The 25,124-nt window shown below is 47.6% G+C and overlaps 12 protein-coding genes across 12 annotated transcripts; 6 read left to right on the forward strand and 6 right to left on the reverse strand.

The window, feature by feature from the left end:
• Positions 1-292: 292 nt before the first annotated feature.
• On the reverse strand, positions 293-773 carry FPRO_02323 (uncharacterized protein; the record flags this gene model as incomplete). The annotated part of the gene is made up of 2 exons (XM_031227588.1): positions 293-559; positions 627-773. The coding sequence occupies 2 exons, from the start codon at positions 771-773 to the stop codon at positions 293-295; spliced, it is 414 nt and encodes a 137-aa protein (XP_031078010.1).
• An 818-nt stretch (positions 774-1,591) lies between these two features.
• FPRO_02322 (uncharacterized protein) lies at positions 1,592-3,923 on the reverse strand (the record flags this gene model as incomplete). Its single annotated transcript, XM_031227589.1, has 3 exons — positions 1,592-2,573; positions 2,621-3,619; positions 3,679-3,923. 3 exons carry the CDS (start codon positions 3,921-3,923, stop codon positions 1,592-1,594), a joined length of 2,226 nt encoding a protein of 741 aa, XP_031078011.1.
• A 1,053-nt stretch (positions 3,924-4,976) lies between these two features.
• Positions 4,977-5,179, reverse strand: FPRO_02321 (uncharacterized protein; the record flags this gene model as incomplete). Its single annotated transcript, XM_031227590.1, is given in 2 exon segments — positions 4,977-5,148; positions 5,157-5,179. Coding segments are annotated over 2 exon segments (195 nt in total).
• Positions 5,180-5,308: 129 nt separating this feature from the next.
• On the reverse strand, positions 5,309-5,836 carry FPRO_02320 (uncharacterized protein; the record flags this gene model as incomplete). The annotated part of the gene is made up of 2 exons (XM_031227591.1): positions 5,309-5,568; positions 5,632-5,836. 2 exons carry the CDS (start codon positions 5,834-5,836, stop codon positions 5,309-5,311), a joined length of 465 nt encoding a protein of 154 aa, XP_031078013.1.
• An 858-nt stretch (positions 5,837-6,694) lies between these two features.
• Positions 6,695-7,594, forward strand: FPRO_02319 (uncharacterized protein; the record flags this gene model as incomplete). Its single annotated transcript, XM_031227592.1, has 4 exons — positions 6,695-6,749; positions 6,819-7,145; positions 7,200-7,256; positions 7,374-7,594. 4 exons carry the CDS (start codon positions 6,695-6,697, stop codon positions 7,592-7,594), a joined length of 660 nt encoding a protein of 219 aa, XP_031078014.1.
• Positions 7,595-8,084: 490 nt separating this feature from the next.
• Positions 8,085-10,030, forward strand: FPRO_02318 (uncharacterized protein; the record flags this gene model as incomplete). The annotated part of the gene is made up of 2 exons (XM_031227593.1): positions 8,085-9,744; positions 9,795-10,030. The coding sequence occupies 2 exons, from the start codon at positions 8,085-8,087 to the stop codon at positions 10,028-10,030; spliced, it is 1,896 nt and encodes a 631-aa protein (XP_031078015.1).
• A 1,070-nt stretch (positions 10,031-11,100) lies between these two features.
• On the forward strand, positions 11,101-12,845 carry FPRO_02317 (uncharacterized protein; the record flags this gene model as incomplete). Its single annotated transcript, XM_031227596.1, has 2 exons — positions 11,101-11,232; positions 11,286-12,845. 2 exons carry the CDS (start codon positions 11,101-11,103, stop codon positions 12,843-12,845), a joined length of 1,692 nt encoding a protein of 563 aa, XP_031078016.1.
• Positions 12,846-12,971: 126 nt separating this feature from the next.
• Positions 12,972-14,302, reverse strand: FPRO_02316 (uncharacterized protein; the record flags this gene model as incomplete). The annotated part of the gene is made up of 5 exons (XM_031227597.1): positions 12,972-13,049; positions 13,098-13,502; positions 13,550-13,985; positions 14,036-14,094; positions 14,150-14,302. The coding sequence occupies 5 exons, from the start codon at positions 14,300-14,302 to the stop codon at positions 12,972-12,974; spliced, it is 1,131 nt and encodes a 376-aa protein (XP_031078017.1).
• A 572-nt stretch (positions 14,303-14,874) lies between these two features.
• FPRO_02315 (uncharacterized protein) lies at positions 14,875-16,619 on the reverse strand (the record flags this gene model as incomplete). Its single annotated transcript, XM_031227598.1, has 6 exons — positions 14,875-15,244; positions 15,272-15,328; positions 15,410-15,985; positions 16,044-16,296; positions 16,347-16,410; positions 16,458-16,619. The coding sequence occupies 6 exons, from the start codon at positions 16,617-16,619 to the stop codon at positions 14,875-14,877; spliced, it is 1,482 nt and encodes a 493-aa protein (XP_031078018.1).
• Positions 16,620-17,264: 645 nt separating this feature from the next.
• FPRO_02314 (uncharacterized protein) lies at positions 17,265-18,191 on the forward strand (the record flags this gene model as incomplete). Its single annotated transcript, XM_031227599.1, has 1 exon — positions 17,265-18,191. The coding sequence occupies one exon, from the start codon at positions 17,265-17,267 to the stop codon at positions 18,189-18,191; it is 927 nt and encodes a 308-aa protein (XP_031078019.1).
• Positions 18,192-18,752: 561 nt separating this feature from the next.
• Positions 18,753-21,021, forward strand: FPRO_02313 (uncharacterized protein; the record flags this gene model as incomplete). The annotated part of the gene is made up of 4 exons (XM_031227600.1): positions 18,753-18,887; positions 18,941-20,085; positions 20,134-20,920; positions 20,977-21,021. 4 exons carry the CDS (start codon positions 18,753-18,755, stop codon positions 21,019-21,021), a joined length of 2,112 nt encoding a protein of 703 aa, XP_031078020.1.
• Positions 21,022-24,093: 3,072 nt separating this feature from the next.
• Positions 24,094-24,937, forward strand: FPRO_02312 (related to glutathione S-transferase PM239X14; the record flags this gene model as incomplete). The annotated part of the gene is made up of 4 exons (XM_031227601.1): positions 24,094-24,222; positions 24,289-24,542; positions 24,592-24,709; positions 24,761-24,937. 4 exons carry the CDS (start codon positions 24,094-24,096, stop codon positions 24,935-24,937), a joined length of 678 nt encoding a protein of 225 aa, XP_031078021.1.
• Between the last annotated feature and the right edge of the window lie 187 nt (positions 24,938-25,124).

The raw sequence follows: 25,124 nt of genomic DNA on the forward strand, positions 1-25,124 counted from the left end.
CTAACAGGCATACTTTTCACCATTTAAACACAGTAAGATAACTTCCTTCATTCCTTGGGCCTATTCTCGCCTCTTTGAGTCCAGTCTTGTTACACATGCTCCAGGGTCCCCATAGCCCGGCTTACGTCGTTCAAGTAGCGAAGAAATTCTAGTCCGCCAAGGTGTACAGTCTCCCGCGGGCTCGGAGTTGATGTAATGTAAATCCTCAGGCTTTCTGTATGCGGAGGGAGCACGAACAGCTATATATCTGCATCATTGTATTCGCTGAGCTTGTACTACATTTCAAAGTTGATCAGAAGTCCACGCCATCAGCGCAATGACCGCACCAGCCACAGTCTTTATCACAGAGACTCCAGTCTTCATCGTCCAGGCTCGACACGTATGGCTTCCCGTACTCGGTAAATCTTAACTGTGGCACTTCCGAACCGGTTCCGCTGCCACTCTTTGTCAACTTTCCCCCTTTCCACTTCCTCCTAATATCTTTGATCGACGTTCCGGCTTTCACGAATTTGATCGGTGGATAACGAGAAGAAGACGGCGCAGTGCCAGTATTCGACGGCTACTCAAGAATGATGATGATTAGCAACGATGAGCCGTGCTTGTAGGAGGATGGTTCTGGATTTTACATTACTAACTGGGTCGCTGGATAAGCTATGATCGCCTGATCCAGTTGACTCAACGCTTTGTCGATGTTTCGACGAGTCCCGCTTGTGCTGGGCCAGGGCGCTCTGATTCTTGACAGTCTTCCCACATTCGCAAACTACTTTATCCATGATTGAAATTGAGGCTGTGGTTGTTTGGACAGGAGCGGGGTGACTTGAAGCCTGGTTATTTCGAGCAAGGACGTGTCGTGGCTTCTTGGCGCACTGCCAGCCCGGAACCTGTTCGTAAATGGGACAAAGGGGTAAATGTCTTGCAAGCAGACCGTAGCTGGCTAGGAAAAGCACTTGTAAGCGGCTCAATTATAAGAGTCAATCCTCTTGAACTGGCAACGCAAGGCTCTTGCGCTCGATTGGCGAAGCTGTGGGTGCGAGCTCTTTCAGAGGTCTCTGGTCATGTCATATATCAAAGGCTTGGCGAATAGGCGTCAAGCATCTTCGAGACATGAAACCCCCGCTCGATTGCTCGATGCTGCCCAACCAAGCCCAACTTTTGCCCATACTGAACTCAGAGTCTGCAGTCGAACGTTATTGAGATATCCTGCAGCTATTTAAATTCTACTATGAATTGATAGTTAAAGCTTGTAACATCGTGATAAGATATATCAAACTAATACATTAAAACTTTTAAAAAGTTTTAGATCTGAAAATGTATAAATATATAATATTAATGAAATTCAGTCATTTAAATAAAAATAGAGTAATACACTTTTATAACTAGTACAGTATCTAACAGCAACAGGTTATACACTGTCACGCAATATGACAATGCATTGCAGTCTCCTGTCATGAAGTGTAATTCACAAACAGCTTATTCTATTTTAAGAACTGAAACGGCAATAAGCCGGGCATAGTTAATCCTTAGCAATTCAAGGCTCAGCAAGCTATAGCTACAGATGGAAAACGACACTCAGAAGTGACGAGAAATATGATTAAACAAGGGCTGCGATTGCAGAAAGAAGACAAAGCATACCAATAGCCTGCTTACCAGCCCCGCTGACAATAGGTACGATGGTGGGTTCTGTGTCCTTGGGACCGCCACCATTGGAGCCGTTGGGGCTTTGGTTAGAACCGGAGCTGGAACCACCGTTAGAGTTGGGCTGAGAGCCGCCGTTGGAACTATCCTTGGAACCACTCTTTGAACCACTCTTTGAACCACTGTTGGAGCCACTATTTGAGCCTCCGTGAGCAGTCGAGTTCGACTTGCCGTTATGACCACCATGCTGAGATCCACCGTTGTGCTGCGAAGGACACTCGTGGCCATTGCAAACTGGAACATCGCCGTTGCAGTTATCAGGCGTACCCCAAAACTTCTCCCAAGGCTGATACATGATCTTGCCCTTAGCACAGGTATCACAGTCTGATGCAACAAAGAAATTGCTATAGTTATACCAGTCATGACACTCTTGGGGCTTGTAGACTGTAATGCCAGAACAGCTACCTCCAGAGCAGAACTTTGGAACATATCTTTGGCCACCAGCACAGGAGCAGGGCTCGGAGATATAAACCCACTGTCCGTTACAATCGCTTCCATTGATCTCGATAAAGATATAGACAGTAACGTCGCTGGAGCTGCTAGAATAGCATTTACCAGCAAAGCATACTAGAGTGGCGGTGACAGCTTGGGTTGTCGTAGACAAAGCTCCCGCAATGGTCGTTGTGTAAGTGGTGACGATAATCTCTTGATCCGTTACGGTTTGTGTAACAGAGTCAGTGACAGTGACAACAGCCTCGGCAGCAGCGTAGACGGTGAGAAGGCGGCTGTTGGGAACATTCTGACGACGGTGGAGCTTTGCGCTACGAGCATCACCTCCACAGAACTGGGTATCATCTCCAGGACACTCAATATCGCATAGATCAAGGGTGACTCTACTGGTATCAGCAGCATAGATCACATCACCGCAATAACAAGCACTGTATAAGTTAGTAAAGTTATCTCACCATATAAATGGCATACTTACGTATCATAGACACCAAAGTAAGCACGTCCGGTGCAGAGATCGGCGCAGATTTCCAAGTCCATAGACTCGCTGGACTGGGCGAGAGTGAAGCTAGGGAAGCCCGCAGTAGAGCCGACACATCCAAAGAGGCTAAAGAGACCGATGTCGCCGGGGAATCCAGCAGGGAATGAGGCTGTAGAAGAAGCAGAAGAGACAGTGCTGGTAGCGGTTCCGGTAGCGGTTCCAGTAGGGATGACGGTTTCACCCTCGGAGTTGGTAGTAGCACCTTCACTGTTGGTCTCAACGGCAGTCTCAGTAGCAGCCTCAGTTGGAAAGATAGTTTCGCCTTCACTGTTAGTGGTAGCACCCTCACTATTGGTGTTGATGGCAGTATCAGTAGGAATGAGAGTTTCTCCCTCAGAGTTGGTAGTGGCACCTTGACTATTGGTTCCGGTAGGGACAACAGTCTCGCCATCACTGTTGGTAGTAACCCCCTCGCTGTTGGTGCCAGTCACAGGTTCAGTCCTGATGGGAATTGAAGGGATAGGAGTCGCAGTCGCACCCTCGGGAGCAAGTTTGGCAACAACGTTGTTAACTATTGCCCCAACAATCCTGCTACTGCTACCACAGGTCTGACGGTAAGTAAACTCGACTTCCCGTGGAGCTCTGAAGGGGTTACTCGAGATTTCAACACTACCCTGGGATGAAGAGTTGATTGGTTCAACGGCGACGACAACACCGTCAGCAAGTACTTCGAGAACGCAATCACTTGCCTCAGCTCGCTTGCGGTCAAAGTCAGAGTCATAAATAACAGACGAAACTACAAGGAATAGAGGTCCCAAGGGGGAAAATGGGTCCCAGATGTTAGATGGGACGCTGAAAGGCATTGTGAAAAAGGCGGGGAGAGGCAGGCCAGAGGGGAAAGGAGGGAGTGCGGTCCCAGGGACTAAAGTAGGCAAAGATGTATCATCTTCCTGGCGACGGACACGGGCACCACGGGATGATCCTGGGCGTAGGAGGCTAGGTTCATATGTCAGAGTGCTGATTATGGCTGTTGTGGTGGTCTGGGTAATACGCACATGCTGTCACCATCTGGGGGTGGGTAGAAAGATGCACCTGGGCCGAGTACGGCGTTTTTGAGATTAAGAGTGAATTCCGCCTCTGTTGGCAACGCTGAAGTTGTCGTGGTGGTGTCGAGGCTAGTGGTGTCCCTGATAGAAGTGGTGGTGGACTCAACAGCAAAGGTACTAGAGTTGGTGAACCTCGTGAACTGGCCGAAGGCACCCGAGGCACCGGCCAGAAGGAGGCCTGGAGATAAACGCATGATAAGGGTTAATGAGTGACTGATAAAGAGTGACTAAGAAGAGTGACTGAAAAGAGTGGACAGGCCACTAAACACGAAATTGAAAGTGGGTGTGGACGATGGAGAGCCAGAATCTTAAGATATGGAAATGGCTGGATTATGTACATCTAAACCCTCAATCGAATCTCGAGTCCCGAGATGAACTGACCCTCGTTGTGCCTTGCATATCAGACATTCCTATCCAGACCTCATCACCAGCAGTAACAGTTGCTCGGCATTACCATCCACTACTGCAAAACATATCTAATGTGCTTCTGGTTCATCTAGACAACGCCAAGGGCAGCCACATTCTTACTGTAAATTCATATCAGTGCGGTCTAGGGGAAGCCAGTCTCGACGCAGCAACTGAGACATCTGCTCTGACACTCGAAATGCAATATGCACCCCTTTTTTCTCTACTTATGGAAACATGTGAGGGCCAATAGTCTAACCCCAAATTAGCGCCACAATGTCTACAGTATATTATTTGCGCCGTTGAGCCAACGGCTCGCTACGCCAAGGATCCTTAGACATATTGGCTTTGTGGCCGATTTCTTAGAATGACACTGTGGGGTTCTGCAGGGATTCTGAGTACTCCATTCATTCTTCACTCGCTATCGTTCTAAAGATAAAACAAGGCCCAATTCCCATGGTAACGAAGGAGAATCAATAGGTCTGATACCAAGAGCCTACTAAGAGACTTTAGTAAATGGTGACAGTTGTGAAGTGCAGTATTTGTGAAACTGGTGTCTCCATGATGAGATAGAGTTCATGAAATCACAGCCCCCAGATTATATTTAGAAGTACGAAGGAGATATAAGGCACTTGCAGGACAGGGCTAAGGGTCGTATTGTTTGTAATCGGTTATTGAAAACTGGCTAAGTTCTCCATGGTGAACATAAGCTCCCACCACAAGCCTCAACCGCAAGTATTACGTGTGGTTTACAGCTTACCTGAAGCGAGCTCTTGCTTCAGAAGCCATGGCACAGGTTACTCTAAGGGTCTCAATGAGATTCAGGGATCATACGCTGTTAGCTACATAGCGAAAAATACAGCAACGAAGGTACCGAGTATGATCGAGGTTGAAGCGTAGGGCAAGACGAAAGTCGCTCCATCCTCGGCGTCTTTAGAACTAGGATATAGACGTCGACAAGAGTCTGGACCCCATAAACTCTTCTCATCTGGCCATGATTGGTTATCTGGGGACCTACGTACCTGAGCATTTTAGCACGAACCATGGTTGCTAGATCGTTACCAGTGTTAATACTACACGGATCACCTTCTCCTTCCTGATCAGTGACCACTACACAACTGTCACATCTCCTATTCCCAACTACCTCTTTTGGTGTTGTTTTGTTGTCCAAGAATCAAGTGTGCTGGATCTCGAGGGGGCAGGGTCCTTTGGGCTTGTAACTGGGGAGTAATCCAGAAGATGATATCGAAAAGTTGATAGCTCCATACTTCCAGTATTGCTCAGGTCCAGTGGAGCACTCTTGGAGAACTGACAAACTCCATCCGAGCTCCCACTCTTTAGAACAAGTGTTGTACATGATTCCAGTAGCATTGATCACAAAGTATGGTTCTGTCGCTGGATCAAGCGACCCAGAGCTGTAGAGCCAATCTGGAGCTGATCCATAGATAATAGGCACATCTTCCTTCTTAAAGGGAGTTGCCTAGTTGTCTTCCAAACGCCACTGCAGCTTGAAGCCATAGGGCCACGCCTTGGCAGGTCCAGTGAGGGCAAAGGCGATAGGAAAAGGGAAGACGGGGCGGTACGTCTCATTTAGTCGAGGAAATATGAGACTCACACCAAGGCCAATGGGAAATGGTGGCGAAGGCTTCTCCTTTGCCTGCATACCAAGGACTGCAAAGGTTCCCAGGAATATCCTAATCATGATGTTAGCATGATCTGATGGTCATAGGAACGGAACCCAGCGGACGCGCCCGAGAAGAAAAGAGAAGTTCATGCTTGCGATCAGGACTTGGTTATGTAGGGAAAACCAAGTTTGGAAAGGGGATTGCATGGCATGTTTATCTACATTCGTGCTCTGGTACCTATATTGACTCGGCAGGGCAGCCCGCACCATGTCACTTGGAGGTTTTTGATCAGAGACGACATTAGTCATTAAGAGTATACAAACCCAAGCATTTGATTTTGCTCCTCTAAAATCAAATGACACGTACGATGATCGTCGCAGGTTGAACCAACATGCATAAATAAGCATATATTTAACCTTTTTGACTCGCTGTGGAATTCTGTGATTGGTTGTGACTTGTGACCTGATTCACGTAAGTCTAGACGACTTCTAATGACACCAGGTTATTCAATTCGACCAACTTTGTGAGCGGAGGTAGGCGACATAAGCCGTTGCAGTAATTAAACCGAATATTCTGATGGTTACATCTCATCTATTCGGGACCGTGGCGCAGTTCAATCTGTTGAGAATAGAGACGAAGTGCCTGTCTACAATGAGGGGCTACCCAAATTCCCAAGGCATCAAAGTGTATATAGAATCAAGAGAATCCATACCACGAGGCCAGTTTCTGTCACATACAAGCAAGTCTTGCAACCCTTCCCCTTCGCTTTTGATTGCTATGAAACTATTCCATCTTGGGGTTCCCTCCCTCGTTGTTCGAGCCAGGCATGGCTCTTCATCTCACTATCAGCGACGCGGTGACGAGCCATGTATGCCTATCGCCCCAGGAACCACGCAGAACTGTGCTTCTTGGTATGATAACGATGGTTCACTTCCATGCGAGCTGATCCCTTACGCTTGGAATCTGTCTTTGGAAGATCTGATCAGATGGGTTTGTTACAATAGTTATCCGATAAAGGTCGAGGCTAATGGAAACTATACAACCCCTCCATCACTGCAGAATGCGGGAACTTCAAAGAGGGCTTCTCCTACTGCATTCAAGAGAAGGAGGCACCCGTCCCTATCAGCAGCACCACGACTAAACAAACTACGGCTCCTCCGTCCTCTACCACTCCCGTTCCTTCGAAGACAATACCCATGAAGCCATCTACAACTGCAGCAAGTGGCAATGGCGTCGAGACGCCAGACCCAATACAGCCTGGCATGGTATCGAGCTGCAACAAGTTCTACTTTGTCGAGCAAGGTGACAACTGCAATGCAGTCTCCTCCAAGCACGGCATAACCATAGCCCAGTTCACGACTCGGAACCCTAAGCTCGGCACGGACTGTCAGTCTTTGCTTGTCGACTATTGGGTTTGTGTTAGTGTAGTTGGCTGAATAGCCCCAACTCCTACAACACCTAGTAACGGTATCACCACGCCCATGCCTATCCAGACCGGTATGACTAAGAGCTGTAATAAATTTTATACCGTTAAGTTAAAAATAACCTGTGCTTCGATTCAGGATCACTATAAGATCTCATTTGCCGACTTCCATGCTTAGAATCCAGCTATAGGTTCTAAATGCACCGCTTTATGGGTTGATTATAATGTCTGCGTGGGTGTAGTTGGACAAAAGCCTACACCTACCCAGCCAAGCAACGGTGTCACCACTCCTTCACCTATCCAGAGCGGTATTACCAAGAACTGTAAGAAGCTTCATCAGGTGAAATCAACTACAACTTGCGCCTCGATTCAGAACTACTACAAGATCACGATGGCCAATCTTTTCAAGTAGCATCCTGCTATTGGGTCGACGTGTAAGAGCTTGTGGGTGGACTATTTGGTTTGTGTGCGGGCTTAGACCTACCTTGAGTGTCTCACAATTTCACTCCTATGTATATCTATCTTTATTCTCTTGTCGCTCCTTAATGATTGTAATCTCACATCTTTTCCTAGGGTGTTACACACTTACTGTCGCTTCCCGCTGAGACAAGAGGGAAGAGGAATCATGTGCCAATGAGGAGCCGCGCTAGTCCTCATCCGTTTGGTAGCTGACACTTCGCGTAACCAACATCCTCGTCCATTGGCCCAAGCTCCAAGCCCCGTCATCTGTAGGATACACGGCTCGCAGCTTCACTGCACTTTCAAGCCCCGCATCCCCCGTCTGTTTCCCTCCTCCATCCTCAACTCTCCCCCGAATGCGATCGCTATAAATCATTCATGACATCCTTCTCATGCTCCCGCACTATCTACTCCTGTGAAGTGCCGCCCGATTGACGTCCAGCATGGACGATCTACTCGCAATCTCAAAGTCCATCCTGGACAAGGTGCCGCGGCTCCAGGCGCTAGACAACTACTTCCGAACCCCAGAGATCCTTGCGCGGCAGCAGCGCGTCGATCAGCTTGAGGAGCTGGCCCAACAGAATGCTAAGAGATTCCGTGAGGACACAGCTGGCAAGATTGATATCCGGCCGTTCAGGACGCTCGTTCTAGAGCAGTCCAAGCTCGAGGAGGAAATCGAGAAAGATAAAGCTCGGTTTTTGCAACAGCTCCTCGACGATTGGGGCACGGCTCCGGAGGGCCTTCTGGCGCTCGCAGCTTCTACATCCCAAGCTCCACAAGATCCTCTCCCAACCGATGCGACGATACCTACACCTTCGCGAGCGCCCCTATCAGCTGTTTTTATGCCTACGCCCCCAGCTCCAAAACCTTCTCTACCGGCTAGTTCAATACCTACACCTTCGCGCAGCTCTGTAGTCCACGATAGTCGGGAAAGCACCGGGCCAGAGCGCAATGCGACCACTGAACCCCGGGCCCCGTTGGCCGACAACGCCGAACGTAACTCGAGCAGAAAGCCCCGAACCTCTGCATCACGACGAAGATCCTCCAACATCTCGTTCGAAGAGAACCGACCTGTCAAGCGCAGTCGTCGAGGCGAAATAACACCTTCCCTTACGCCAGACCGATTCATCAAGTTCAGCGATGTCTTTCAGGGTAGCGACGTTCCAGCCAAGTACAGGATTGTACAGTTTCCGTTTCGCCAGGGAAATTGGTACATCTTGGAGTGCAAGGACTGCGATATACAGTTCCAGAGGGAGGATGTTGTTGAGGATGCATATGAACATTTCTATCACAACCACGGCCGTAGTTTTAGTACCACTGAGGAGCAGGTTGTTCAGGTGCTGGGGACCCATGTGTCGGACTGCAATGCCGAGCTCGCTGAGAAGAACAATGCGCTCTGTCCCCTACCTCTGGATCCCGATGACGACGAGACAGAGCTCGAAACTGGAGATGAAGGGCCATCCGAACGCCCGAAGCGCGCAAGTTCACGAAAGAAGAAAGGGAAGCGTGGGAGACGGAAGAATCCCAACGCTCATTGGGTGCCTCCCAGGTCATTCAAGGACCTCGATCCTCGAATCATCAATGCAAAGCCGGGCGACATTGTCTGCTTGTACAACGACAGGACCAAGTTCTTTTCTCCTCTCATGATCCTTCCATGGGGGCCTTTCCCACGTCTCAATCTCGAGAAGGTCTTGCAGGACGTAGAACTCCACACAACAATACCTAAATGCTACGACGGTGCAAAGCCCACAGATCTGACTCCGTCATCTTGGGCCTCTGGTTACGAAGATAATGGCGAATTTGCTCACAAACGTTGCCTTCCGGGTCTTTTCTTTCGACCTTCCCAAGATTTCCCACATGACTGCACGTCGGGTTGGGTCCCGTTGAACAAGCTCAAGGTCTACGATAAGAGTTGCCCTCGCACTCGGAACAAAGAATCCGTTGAAGAGTACATCGAATACTATGCAGAGTGGTGCAATGACCCATCGGCTGGGGCCATGCCCGATGAGGCGACCGCGCCAGAGAGAACCCATCGGTTTCAGCCGGGAAGTCATCGGGGTCCCGAGAACAGTGTCCCAGATCAATCCGTGCCACGGAGTACAGGTAACACGATGCACTGTAAGCTTTGGAGTTGAAGCTGAGAATTTGTGTAGTCCAAAGCAGTCGACACTCGTCAGAACAGAGCAGCATTGCGCCTACGATTGAAGATTCTGGGATCAAGGAAGAACAAGAAGAGGACGACGAACAAACCGAAGAGGAAAAAGAAGATGGGGAGGAGAGTGAAGGTAGGGAGGAAGAAGGAGGGAAACAGGTGAGCGGCTTTCGGAGGCACTATAGAGTGGGTGTCCGTCGCGCGCACATCGTACGCAGTGTTGAGGTGGATGGGTAACGGGAGACTGGCATATACCCCCCTAGACAGAGAGTTTATGGGATAACTGGATTGTCTGGTTTAATTGTGTGTTAACATTCATTCAGATAGGCGTTGGCTATGTAGACACCATTGTACCAGCGTAGAGAATATTGATGATTGACATGAACCTGGGCAGGTTTGCGACATGGACTACCCTATATCATTTATGCTTGTATTGGCTTGCACGATATTTTGTTCTGCGCTGACTCAAATGACTATCTAGATATCTTATTAGTAATGTTGCGCTATATGATGAATAAGTGCTAATTGCAGTTATTCGCTCCTGTTAATGTCGCTGCCTAATCCTCATTCAAGACATCATCACACACTCACTGCAGGCTATCACTATCACTCACTGCCGATAAACTCACGCACCAAGCTGACTGCATATGATCTGCGAAATTATTCTCCCGCCCTTCCAATTCTCTTCTAGCGGCAACCATTAGCTCACCGACACTTCGACTCATACAGTGTCAGCATAGCATCGTAGGGTAGTAATCGTTACCGTATTGGGCCGTTTTTGCGACAGGCGCTTGGTGTGACGGTGCTTGTCTTGTAAGTCCATTGGCTGCAATGACATAGATTGAATTGGCTGCTGCTTAGAACAGAACTGTTGCTTTCGATGTTAAATGTCGGGATATACTCGATGAACGGGGTACAGTAGCACGTCGCAATTCGGCGTCCATTTTCGCACTCGCCGAGTTCCTCGTCTTTTCCAATTGGCTGATGTTTCCAGTCATCACGCTGACAGAAATTCCAAATTCTCGGGGCTGAGCCTAGCGGGGCGCAGCTCATTTTTTTCTCGGACCCGCGGCGCCGGTATTGCATTGGGTGGTGGGTGATTACGTAGCTCAATTTCGAGGCTGAGAAAATTAATTCAAATCATTGTGACTGCGGTTTGAATGTGGATCTCACGTCGACCACTCACAAGGTAGATTTTGAGGGTTGACGATGTAAGCTTAATTGAGAGGATGGGGGATATATAGGCCTAGTCGCCACGCGGTTTTATCATGCTTACCTTATTGTTTGACTACCTTAAGGAGAATAATATGTCTACGATTCAGCAATCACCGTCGCGTAGTGCGAATAAAACACCAAGTCCGACTTCGAATGTTAGATCGAGAAGATCGCATACAAAGTCTAGACATGGATGCTTGGGGTGCAAACAGCGACGAAAGAAGGTAATTAGGCACCTCCACTCATCATCAATGACTTTCAGTTCTAATAGGAGTAGTGTGATGAGCAGAGACCTCAATGTTCACGATGTCTCGATAAAGACATCCCATGTGAATACCCTCGTCAGAAATCTCGTGCATTGAGATCCCCTACTCAACAAGACAATTCATGGACTCAACTACAATCCCTCACCATCCCATCGCCACACTACGCCCGCTCAGCAAGCGCAGGTCTCTCAACATCAGATCTCTCACCGGGCTTATCTCCCTATCTAGCTCCAAGTCCCAATTTCACCCTCCTCCCTCCAGAAATCCCCCTCCCATCCGTTGATCTCGGCGCCGCAGAGCTTGAACTCTTCAGCTACTATCTCTCCCACACAGCGCGCTCTCTAGCCTACGATGACGATGATCTCTACGCTTTACAAGTTGGCTTCCCGAACTTGGCTTTCAGAAGTAAACCCCTCATGAGCTCTATCCTAGCTCTCGCAGCTGTGCGAAAATGTCACGATTTGATATCCCAGCCTTTGCAGAGGATTGACAAGAGTCAAGTTAGGCATTTGCTTGCACTTGCGGATGAACATCATAGGGTGTCACTTCGTCAGACGAGGGCTGATATTCCAATTGCCAATCATTACGATCACGTTGTTGCGAATGCCCCTCTTATGGTTCTCTATGCAACGGCGAACCATGCTGTGAGAATTCACGTCGCAAAGACGCTGGATGAAGGGCGGAGTACGAGTATGCTGCCTGCGCAATTACATTGGATGACGCTTATTCGCGCGGCACACTTGGCTTATACAGGTCTTTTGCACTCAACCAAAGATTTCGGGTTCTTAGAGGACTTTACGGCTAGTCCGCCTGATATCACATTGAGCAGCCAGTCCACTAATGGGCTGGTTCCTTTGGGCGAGAACGGGCCTACGCCTCAGACAGAGCAACTTCTCATGCCTATCATCGCAGCGACTTCTGGCTCAGCGCTAGAGAAGTTGAGAGGAAGAGCGCAGGCTTTGGAGTTTGCTGCGCACTTGAAGCCATCTTGGGAGTCACCAGGTGATGATACAGAACTACAAGCTTGTCTTGTGGCTCTCGAAGCGTTGAATAGTATCGTGAACGAGCTCTTTCACCCAGACCAGAGCGCTTATACGGATTCTCAACAACCTGATCTCGAAGCTGGTTGGGCTGCGTTGAGTCAACTCTCAGATGTCTCGCCCTGGCTTCGAAGTTACATGGCGCGCGTAACATTCTCGACACCACCCAAACCCCTCCGCCGAACGATAATGTGGTTCCTGAACCGAGTCCCCAGCGAATTTCTCAGCATCGTCGAGTCGGTTCTTGATAACATTCCCACGAGCCCTGATAGTATTCCCGACGAGGGTATTCAGTGTGATAGCGACGTCTCTGAGACAACGAGACTTGCTATGGATATCTTCTCTCATTGGCTTGTCTTGGTTATGTTGTTAGATGGTGTTTGGTGGATTGGAGGTATTGGGGCTTGTGAGTTGGGTAGGATAGTGAAGTATACGAGTAGGAAGAATTTCTTTGGGGAGTATGTGGGGATGGAGATGTGGTGGCCTAGGAGTATGCTTAATATTGCTGCGGAGATAGGAAATCAGTCCTAGAGCAGGCATGGTATGATAATGTGTATTGGGAACAAGGATGTGGCTCGGATTTGTTTATAACAATGGGAATACCACGTATAGATTTCTCTTATAAAAATATAACTTTTATACCTCCGATACCATTTCCTAACGTGCTTGATAATTCCTTGTCCGCGCCCTAACTGGCTCCATTGGAATATCCTCCACTTCGTTGGTCGTATCATCCTATCATCAAGTCAGTTAGGATTCAGGACATATCGTCGCAAAACAAACCTCTTGGATAGTGATCATGTTATCCTGGGACTCCCCTCTCCGTCTCGGCGAATGAGAGCTAGAACGTCTTGCGTCGTCTTCAAGCCATGGTCGTGCCACACCATCCTCCACAGAAGCCTGGCTATAATTTGAAGTAAATTCGTAATGTCCGTCATCCCGAGATCCCACTGGATGAAGGATAGAGCCCGTTTCTGCTCTGGAAGATGATCCAAACCTCGAGCCTTTTTGTTGGAAGTTGGGCGAGGAAAAATCAACAGAGGCATGCTGGTTAAAAGATGGTGATGCGTGATCTCGATATTCGAACGTTGTGATCTTTCGCATAGCTGATTCTGAGATCCTGTCAAGGACGCTCTTGAAATCATCCAGGAAAATGACATCAGAAGCACATTTGAAAACCAAAGCGAGCTAAAACCTGTTAGGGAGTGGCTTGAAGGAAGAACAAAGAAACTCACCCTCCAAAACGGATTGATCCCCCCTCTTTTCGACACAGCAATCATGAAAATGACATCAGTGATCAAAAACACTATTGACAAGAACAAAGAGAATAACATAATTCCAAATCGTGGGCTAGTTCGAATAAGACCCGGGATCGTAAACTCGTAGTTCTCATTGATGGCTAGAACCAGTTTGATAGTCGTGAATACCCACCAGGGGTCTCTGAAGAGTGGTTCGAGAAGTCGTGATGTGTTGAAGATTCTACTGCCGAGATGATTGTGATATTGAAAGTTGGCCCATGTTTCGAGAACCCAGTAGGGTTGGACGATGAGAAGTGAGATGATGAAGACACGGGCTCCCCATTTTGGGAGGAATGGACGGATTTTGAGCCATGCGATGAGGTTGTGGATGAAATATGAGATATATAATAGAGTTGCAGTGCTGCTGAGGACCCTGCTTCAGGTTAGTAAACCAAATTATGCAGTTGATCAACGCGATACTACCATCCATATGCAGGTTCATCGAAGAAGCAAAAGAACCCATGTCCAAGTGCAAGAAGAAGCTGTCTGCGATCAATCGACATTCAATGGTAGAAAACAAAGGAATCAACTACTTACCTCACCGAGAATAAGCTTATGCAAAAGCGTATTCTTGCGATAATTGCACAAAACCAATAAAAGCAGAATAATCACCGCCCCGACATTGAAACCCTGACTCCACGCCTCTAACACCTGCTGCGCTCTCGTAGTGACATCTGGATTTGGCGCCATCGCGACATTTTGCGACTAAAAGGTGCAGAATCTGGGGTTGTCAGCAACAAAAAGGGGATGGAATGCGGCTGGTTATAAGGTAAAAAGCGCAACGTCATGATTATCCAACGTAAGGCAAGGGTTTGGTTTGCTGTGGTGCCAATGCTTAGCTCGAATCAAACAGGCGAGAAAGATGCTGCCTGGACATGGGTTGTTCTGGGCTGTGGGCACCAATCATGTTATGTTATGAGATGGTGTGTGAGAATGTCAGATGGGTTTGGGGTTGGGGTAACTTGAGTGGTGAGACTAGGGGACGTTGGGCGGGTAAATGAGGCTGAGATGTTGGAAAGTCAATTGAGCAAGGATTATACGATGGCTGTCTTTGTGGAGTAATAAGACGCGTGACCTCGAATGAAGATGTGAAGAGTAAATAAATACCCTGAAGAACCACTTTTTTAATACTAAACTTATCCGATTCTCTGCAAAGTTTAGGATAACTTTCCCAAGTTTAGACTATTCATTAAAGAGAACCCTCGTGCTATTCGCCTATTGTACTTTGTATAACTAAAGTCTCTGTGCTGGTTTTGAGATATCTACAGAGCATACTTGAACAATGGGCTCTTCTCTCCCATGCGAACAAGATCGTCGTCCGTATATCTCTGCCTGATCTCTTCCTCAGTCATCTTCGCTTTCTTAGCATTACCTCTCTTGAGAAGAGTCTCCAGCAACAAAACTGCAACAACACCAGCCAAACCGAAAGCCAGAGAAGTTCCGTAACCGGTCGGGTAACGGGGAGCTTCACGCGCGAGGTAGATGTAAGAGCCGATGAGGCCGCCGATGTTGCCGACACAGACGAGAAGGCCAATGTTGACGGATCGCTTGGCGGGATCGGGCGTGTTGGCGACGTTCCAGGCGTTGACACCAGGGAGAATGGGATACATGCTGGTAATCGTTAGCGATTGACTATGAGGATGGTGGATGAGAGCTTACCCGAAGCATGCGAGACAGACGGCAAAGTAACAGACAGCAATGTTGTCCTCGATGTTGCTGGACTTGACAAACAAGATGATAAAAGCAACAACAAGACAGCATTGAGGTCCCAAGATGAATGGAGCGCGCCATGAATACTTATCCGCAAAGATGGCAAACAGATAAGCCGAAATAGCTCCAATAGCATAAGGAGGGATAGTCATCAACTGCGCATCAGAAGAAGTATATCCCATACCTGTCAGGATGGTAGGCATAGTGAACTTCATAGCATAGTTGGGCACCGCATTCGACCAGTTCGCAAAGAACAAAAGCCAAATCTTGTAATCCATAAGAATATCCTTGAATAAACGGAGATTAAAGTGATCATTCTCCTTGTAGTCCATTGGGACTGTAGCCCGGCGGGCAAGCTGTCGGAGTTCAAGGTATCGAATCTCATCGGCGTCGAGCCAGCGTGTGGAGAGGGCTGGCGAGTCGCAGAGGAGGAAAACGCACATTATGGCGACGACGACGGTGAAGAGTCCTTCAATGAGGAAGATCCAGCGCCAGCCTTCCAGACCTGCCATGCCGTCCATCTTGGCGATGGCAAAGGCTAGAAGGCCAGAAAAGGCACCGCCTGTTGCAGCTGATGTGTAGAGAATTGCGATTCGGGTTTGCGTCTCGTTGGGGAGGTACCAGTTTGAGATGATGAGGATTGCACCGGGGAGGAAACCAGCCCTGTTGAAGTCAGTATGTGATTATATCACAAAAGATTAGCGAGAATAAGGGGGCTCACTCAAAAATACCAAGTAGGAATCGAATGGCCAAAAGTCCAGCGTAGTTCTGGACCAAGGCAGTGAGAGTCATGATGACACCCCAGCAAAAGACGATGCCTCCCATGTACCACGATGGCCTCTTGAACTTGTGGAGGATCATGTTGGAAGGGACTTCGCAGAGGACAAAGGGGATGAAGAAGATGGCGGTGACGATGTTGTACTCGATGCCCTTGAGGTGCAAGTCAACAGTCATGCCTTCAATCTTTGCATTTCCTACAGATGTTAGCCATTGGCCCCGTTAAAGAATATTAAATGAAACCTACCAATGTTGGTCTTGTCCAAGTATGCGATAAGATACAGGAGAACAAGCATAGGAATCAATCGCCACTGATCTGCGTAAGTAAGGAGAAGTACTGATTGGATGAAAAACTTACATCGACTTTTCGAATAATAGCCTTCTTCCTCTCCTCAGGAAAGTTATTCAAGAAATCAGCATCTTCTTGAGACAAACCACCCTGGGCGTGCTCATTATGCATAATCCCGGACTTTTCATCACGCGAAAACTCGCGTTCGATGTCTTGAGTCTGAGTTGCCATTGTGAGCTGATATCTTCTTGAAAACGATGAGAAGATGTCTGATGGAAAGAAGAAGAAAAAGAGGAAGATCAAGGTCCAATAGGTACCTTTATATCCCAAATAGGATGATTCAGCTGAGTGCCATTGCGAAGGAGAACAGGGAAATTTCAAGAATTCTAGTCATGGTCCCAGAGTCTGGGGTTGGATTGTGGAGTTGCAAAGTCCGGGGATGCGGGGGATGAGACCATGTAGAAAACTAGCGATGCATCGGCGAATGAGAGGCATTTCCGGGATGAGCTAGTAGAACATGGGGTCATGAGTGGAAATTGAGTTTGTCAGGCCGGAGAAAGAATCCGGGCATGCTCGGAAATCCAAAATACGCTTCTGAAAGTGGTGATGCTTGTGAATCAAGACATCTCGGATTCTCGGATTCTGTCGGGAGGATTGTCATCAAGTTGGTGAATTCGCCTTCTGAACATGAGGCCGAGGCGCGAGATGGAGACTTCTTTTTTAGATATATAAGAAGACGATAAACTTCAATGGAAGAGAAATAAATCATCACATCAATCAACAATCACAACAACAACAACAACAAGAGCAATCTTGAACATTCATAACCACCTCTCAACCACACTTGGACACTTCAGAGTCTCACAACCAATCACAATGTCTTTCGATCTCAAAGGCCTCGTCCCCGCTCCCGTCACCCCCTTCACCAAGGATGGCAAAGTCGACTACGACGCCATCCAGCGTCTGGGTTCTTGGCTCGGCAGCATCGACGGCGTCAAGGGTCTCGTCGTTCTAGGCCACGCCGGAGAAGGAACTTTCCTCACCCAACAAGAACAGGTCGACACCATCAAGGCCTTTGTCAAGTCCGTCGACAACAAGATCCCCATCATCGCCGGCATCACCGGCGAGGGCACTGAAGTCGCCGCCCTAGAGGCCAAGCGTGCCAAAGAGGCTGGTGCCCAGGCTGGTCTCCTGTACCCCTCCCACGGATGGCTGCGTTTTGGATACCAGCCTGGTGCGCCTCAGGATCGCTACAAGGTCGTCTATGAGGTCTCGAAGCTGCCTCTGATCTTGTTCCAGTATCCTGATAACACCAAGGCTACATACAACCTCCAGACTCTCCTCGACATTGCGGCTCAACCTGGTGTCATCGCCATGAAGAACGGTGTTCGCAACATGCGACGCTGGGATACCGAGATTCCTGTCTTCCGCCGCGAGCGTCCCAATGTTCCTGTCCTCACATGTCACGACGAGTACCTTCTCCACACCGCCTTTGACGTGGACGGTATGCTTGTCGGCTACGGTGGTATTGCCCCTGAGCCTCTTCTCGAGCTGATCAAGGCTGGCAAGGCCAAGGACTACGCTAAGGCGAGGGAGATTCACGATCTGCTTCTCCCTGTTACCAAGGCTGTTTACCATCGGGGTTCGCATATGGAGGGTACTGTTGCGCTGAAGCACGCCCTTGTTGCTAGGGGTATTTTGTCACATGCTACTGTGCGATCGCCTTTGTTGCCTCTTCCTGATGGAGCTGAGGAGGAGATTCATGCTGCGATCTCATCGGCGACTCTTAAGAAGGTTGCTTAAATTGAGGCTTGGAATTGGAATGCATAGAGCTTGTACTGTAGATTTAGAACAAAAGAATCTCATATCATCTGTTAAACAGCTTTTCATCTGTGATTTCTACCCAACACTGTTAAAAGAGACTGGCCAGTCAATAACAAAATTTCGTTGGAATGTCAATCGCCTAGTATTCTTGTTGGCATCTCATAACAGGCTCTAGAAGTTGTAGCATTAGTTTAGCAAGATGGAGCGTTTTTGATAGAACTGTTGGTCGTAAGATTGGCCATTGGCATCGGATTTCCAACAGCTCAAGAACCAGCTGTACAACCCAAGTTTCACTAGAATATATCAATTCCGAGTTTCAAGCCTCAACGATCAACAGATCCCACCTAAAAACACAGATCGCCTGATGAACATACCACAAAGTTCATCCCGCATCTGTAGTAGCCCCAGGCTAGTCAGAGCCTGGGGTCATAGAAAATCCGGGGCAACTAGCTCACCCATGCTCTATAATATCCGAGCTCCCCGCACTCTCCTCCTCCACATCTCGGATTCCTCCCCCTTCAACCTCGGAAACCCACCAAAATGACTACCCCAGTAACAACAACACCATTGTCCGAAGCATCAACGGCCACAAATCCAGTGAATCGGTCAAAACGTGTTCTGCCTCTATCGCCAGACACAACCCGCGAGTCCGAGAACCGTCGGAAAGCCTCCAAGGTGAGTTGTTTTGCTCAAAACGGATTTATGTGCTTTTTTCTCACAGGCAGTAGGTTAGCCGAGCTTGTGATCACTGTAAACTCAAGAAGCTCAAATGCTCTGGAACTCTCCCCTGCGAGGGCTGTGTGAAAAGACGGCTGGACTGTCAATATGACTCGCTTTATAGAAGAGGAAGGCCGCCGACGCCGCCTACCGTCGGACCACAGCGAGGATCTATGAGTTCAGCTCCTCCTGATACAATTCCTGAACAAACAAGTTCAAGATCCACTTCACAAGGAGACTCTGGGCTTGAGACTGCAGAGATTGAGGGTCAATTCTTTGATCCCACGTCGAATCTGACCTTTGTGCATCGTGCGTGGAAGAGATTGGCGCAGCAGACACAGCAAACGGAGGCGAGGTCTGGAGTCTTGACAGGTGCAGAAAATTTACAGCCTCTTATGTCTGCGGGTGATAAGCCCTTTACTACAAGGGGTGACTCGAGCTTGATGTTTGTCAATCAGCCAGAAGCATTTGAGCTATTCAACTACTATTTCGAGAACTGCGTTGTTACATACCGTGTTCTGAACAGACAATACTGTCAGGTATGGTTTGAATCTGTCATCAACAATGTCCACAACGGACAACCGTTAGACGCAGGCATTGGTCATGCAAAAGCCGCAATAGTGGTCAATATTCTCGCTATTGCGAGTTTTCGACAGCACAGGATCTCGGAACAGGCCTCACTGCCAGGCGGCGTGTCTATAATGTCGCAGCAGAGCGAGCAGTACTTTCTCCAAGCATCTGAGCTCACTGCCCAAGAGACTGGCCTACCTCGACTCGAGTCAGCCCAGGCGCGGGTTTTACAGGTCCTCTATCTCTTGCAAACATCTCGGATGAACCAAGCCTGGTATGTCTTTGGAAATACTGTGCCCATTGTCACGGCGCTTGGTCTGCATCGGAAGTCGACGCAATATCGGAATGGAGGTCGACAGCCCACTGATTACATTATATCTGAGTGCCGGAAGAGAACGTTCTGGGTTCTGTATACCATTGATAAATACCTAGCTGTTGTTTTCGGCAGACCTCGGTTTTATCATGATAACGATGTCGACCAAGAGCTCCCTGACAGTGTCAACGATGAGGATATGACACCACAAGGACCGTCACCACTGGAGCCCGCCATGGACTGCCATGTTGACTCATTGATCTTTCATGCGAGGTAAGGCAACCCCAACAACATACGTATAGCGTTACTTAAACCCTATAGGATTGCAATAATCATCGAAAATGTATCACGGCAGGTCTACTCGCTCAAAAAGATGCCACCCGAAGACCGCCTCGCCGCAGCGCAAGGCTTCATCCAACAACTCCACGAATGGCGTCAAGCTCTGCCTCCGCACCTCGGTACCGTTCGTCCTTCGAGCTTGATACCGATATTTTCTCGACAGGCCACTGCTCTAAAGCTCGCATACTGCCACGCTGTAATGCATACGACACGACCATTCCTTCTTGACCATTCAGAAGATTGCAGTCCTGCGTTGCAAGCATGCGTGACGCAATGTATAAGCGCAGCCAAGCTCGCACTAGAAATCGTCGACGGCATGTTTTCTGAGAAATCAGTCTTATTTCATGCCTTATGGTGGATGCCTTATGTAACCTTCTGCGCATTAGCCGTGGTGTACGTATGGGACATTCAACAAAGGAGCAACACAACTGCTGATCCTGGTAATGCACTGCTGTTCGACCTTGCAGAGAAATGTCAGAACCATCTGGCACGAACTATCGCTGCTGAGTCTGCGAGTCGAAGGTACAGCATCATCATTGAGGAACTACGGCAAGAAGCAAGACAAGGACCACAGCATGCTACAAGGCCATCGCAGGCAATTCAATGTCAGCAGGAATCACTCATCTCGAGCGAGCATGAGTCGGGTACGAGTATAGATGAGTTGGGGTCAATGTTTGATGATCAGGATGAAACGAGTTCGGGGTTGCAGTCTATTATGAATCCATTGAGTCAGTGGCAGCCGACTGACTGGTTGGATCTTGACTCTTCGGTATGTATTAGATACGGATGTGTCGACGTGGCTTGCACTAATGATGATTATGATAGGCCTTCACTTTCTTCTCTCAACTTGAAGACTCAATGCTTTATTAGTAATACCCAAGTTCATCCCTCAGTTTATGTCATCACCTCTCTCTGCCTTAAATCACTAGATAGGCTGGTAAGATGCTATGGAACAGAGTGAAAGCAAATCTGGTGTCTTTCTCTAGACCTTAAACACATCGTTGCTTTATGATGAAGGCTCTTTGCTCTGGACTGCTTTATCCATATGCTCATGGAAGAATTCAAGAACCCGTGGACAATCGGCTCTCTGGACCCTCTGAGGCTGCATCATTTCCTCTTCAACGAATGCCAGAAATTTCACAATGACACCTGGCATCGTCTCGTGCTGGACCTGCGAGATAAGCTTTGCGATCCACTCACCTCACATGTTAGTTGATTCGACCCAGTAAAACTTTCTATAAACATACCTTAGATACGCTTGGCTTCAGTTTGAGAATCTTCACTGAACGAATATCTTGAGAGTCCACCACCCAAGTGTTGCTGTTTACCCGCTGTCCCCGGACGTGTAAGGATAAACGATCTGTAGTAACTTCGCACTTAAGGTGATGTTGGAAGAAGTTACTTTCCTAAGTCTTCCTATTTTCCTCTTTTTCGCTCGCGACAGATGGCTCTTGTATTCTTGCAAGTCGGTATTCATCAACCGAACCATGTGGGAGAATAGCCCAGGTGAGAAATTCTGAAAAGACACAACCCATGGCCCATACGTCAACCTTTCTTGATATAGTGTGATTAGAATCGTACTCGGGTTTCCCCCTCACTCTGATGAATAGATGCAACGTGATGGTAATGGATTGACTCGAGGGCTTGAACCAGGCCTCTGCACTGGTCTAATACCCACCCGATGAACTCGCGTGAAATAGAGCTTGCAGGACCTGTGCGGTTTGAGTGATTTTGAGTTATGAGATCTTCCAAGGTCCCACCTTCAGCCCAGCTTCCGAAAGGCGGTAAGTTCTTGTTGGAAAGCTGTTTTGATGTTCTCTATCTCTGGCCGAAGGCTCTTGAGTGCAAATGTGTTGTGGCGAGTCTAGGATTGTATTCTGAGTTCCTCTGTCGCACAAGTAGAAGACAGGGCTGAACTTACTGAATGGTAGTGGTCTGGATGTATCTCAAGTCTTTCAACAGTACCATATCCCCCCTTCTCGACCTTTTTATCAAGAGATACCCAGGGCATAATAGTTCCTTTGTCAAATCGGTAGTGTACTTGCCCCTGGCTCTCTGAGCTGCCAAAGTCAAAAACAGGGACATGGACGGTCCACTTCTTCTAGCAGAACATGTCAATCATATCAGTGTCCTCTAGGGAGCTTCCATGCAAGAAAGATCCCGCGGTTGTACAGCGAAGGGACCGTAGTTCGGTATTCTGTTCGTTCGAGCCGAGAGGCAAATCGGCGTCAGATATACCGGCATTCCAGAATCTGTGAATGTAACTGACTTTATCTATCAGAACCAGTATACAGAAGACCTCTAGAGCAGGCTTTATAGTGCTTCAAACATATTCTACGAATGTAGTTGCATCAGAATGGATGTAGCATCGGAGAAGTTGCTCGTATACGGTAACTTGGTTGCAGATGCTGTTGATAGCTTTAGCTGGAAGAAAGACCCGTCCGCAGCTCTTTTCCTCGGAACAGAGAAGACTTAAGGGAAGCTCTTCAGAGGATTGCTGGACTGTTCGCTCATTTTTCAAGTTTGCAGGGAGTTGAAGCTGTAGGAGAATGCTGTTGATGCTCTCTCAACAAGCACTCTCCTCGGTTCTTTCTTGGCCACTGGCTTGATTATGTAGGAGTTTCAAAGTTTGTTCACTGCAAAAGGACAGTCGATGATTCAAGGTGAGGTAGACCATGCCTGTATGTTCAGTGATTAAACTGAAGGTCGGACCTCGAATGGAGGTGATGCGCCAACGTCTCAGCAGTGACAACTTGAATCTATGGACAGTGAATAACAAAATTTACTTGACTTGCATTCATGCTATTCACTTTAGAGAAGTTAATCAAGAAAACGAGTTTCAAAAGTATTATACTAAACTCAGTGGTAGCTACTTGGGATTACTCCTTTAACTGTTGTAATGCATCCGATGTGTTATTTGCAGTCGAGAATTGTGTCTGAGAGCTTAAATCAACAGAGAGAACTCACTTAAATTGCTCATACTTCTGTTCCCATTCTTAGCATATTGCAGCCCCTTCCTCTATCTTTCGATGTCCACATACCCGCATTCCTCAACCTGCTTTATCTTACGCTTATGTTACCAATTTAGAGTTAGAGAATTACAAAATAAGAGTCACTCCATTTGCACCCAAATAACCATCCGCCTATATATTTAAATACCCTTTAAGGCTAATATATAAACTTAAAATAATAATAATAATAATAAAGCTTTATAGCTTTAGTAATAGCTTAATCTTTTACAGCCAGATGCCTATAACGCGCCAGCTTGTCCTGAACCACTTTCTGTATACTAATTTCACCGTTTTTTAAGGTCTAGAGAAGCAATTCCTAGACACTAAAGTGTAGTGCAAGAACGATGGTGCTCCAACCAAAGTCACCAATGGTTGAGAACTCTTTAACATCGCCATGCAGTCGCAGTCGTACTTTCGATGTGAAACACCAGCTGGAACTTTCCCATACCTCAAACCATTTCATTAAAGCCACCCGTTTCGGCTAGTTCATTGAGCCTGTCGTGTACCCCACTGTCTATACACGGGAAATTGAGTCATTCGCCGGTATCGTGTTGCTTTCCGATGATAATAGCCGAGGTCGACTAAGGTCTTGTATGCAATGTCCAATAATTGAAGTCGTAATTACTCCAGGCTTTTATTGGTTTACGTGTGTTCGAGACACTTAGTGCGGTACTTTTGCGGATTTTTGGTTGCGTACGTGTATATGGCGCCTGAAATTGCGGGCAGAACCCCTCAACTATGAGGAGTACGAGTCTACGCGTCGATGATGCCTTTAACATACCCATTTTCAGACTGCGTTATGTTGAAGTGGATTTCTTCTGAAACCATCTACTTAAGGATGCAACAGGCCACCAATCTCTAGGTACTTATCCTAACCAAAACCTCATTGATTCCATCTCATCATTACTACCTTGTGATCATTGCTACGAAAATGTCTCAATTAACACTTTATACCGACAGCCGGTTCCCTTGTCCTCAGAGACTGCAATTGGTAATTCTTGAGTTGGGTCTCAATATCACCAATATTCATGAGGTGGACATTATCAAACGTGAGCAGCAGGTACGTAATTCTGATACTGTCTCTAAAAAACAGGCGGCGAGCTAATAGTTTGTGCCACTTTGTTAGAGGCAAGAATTCCTCGAAATCAACCCCTTCGGAGCTGTCCCGTGCCTCCAGGACCACTCGCATGATCCAGTTCTTGTTCTGACTGAGTCACGCGCTATTGCTCGATATCTCGCGGATCGATATGGCGGACCGGACAACAAACTCATACCCGATGGCGAAGTTGCAAAGGCCAAGTTTGAAGAAGCCGCATCCATCGAATTGACCTCTTTCGATGCTGTTGCTAATCCATTGGCCTTCGAAGCCTACTTTAAATCGTGAGTAGTCCTGCCAAGGCGACGATCAGAAGCTAACAGCTCCCGACAGGCAATTCATGAATGAAGAGCCCAAGGAACAGGTCGTCAAGGATCTTAAAGTGAAGCTCGAAAGAGTTCTGAGACTTCTTGATCAAAAGCTCAGCACACAGCCTTTCATGGCTGGCGAAGTTAGTTTGTTTGCAATTTGACTCTTGTAGCAGGGCAGCTGACATATATAGACTGTAACACTGGTCGACCTTTTTTATGTCCCGTATATGCACTACCTGCAGGATGGAGTTTGGCCTGACCTTCTGGAGGCTCATACAAATCTACTTGCTTGGTGGAACCGGATGAAAGGTCGAGCGTCTTACCGACAGATTTATGTGGAAGGAAATAATGGGATCGATGATGCTTAGATCTGTGATATTATGGCTGATTATAGGTGATTTCTCTATATTAATAAAGTCCATTTATATCCTTTTACCTCTAACACTCATAATTCTATTACTAGTATTATCACTGGTGGACTTCAAGTTAAAGATATTTTAATACTTGTGATAAAATAATTCATTTTATGAGTCAATTGCCCAATTTCTAGATACC

This window comes from Fusarium proliferatum, assembly GCF_900067095.1.
Source record: "Fusarium proliferatum ET1 genome assembly, contig: FPRO_scaffold002, whole genome shotgun sequence".
NCBI classification, from domain to species: Eukaryota; Fungi; Ascomycota; class Sordariomycetes; order Hypocreales; family Nectriaceae; genus Fusarium; species Fusarium proliferatum.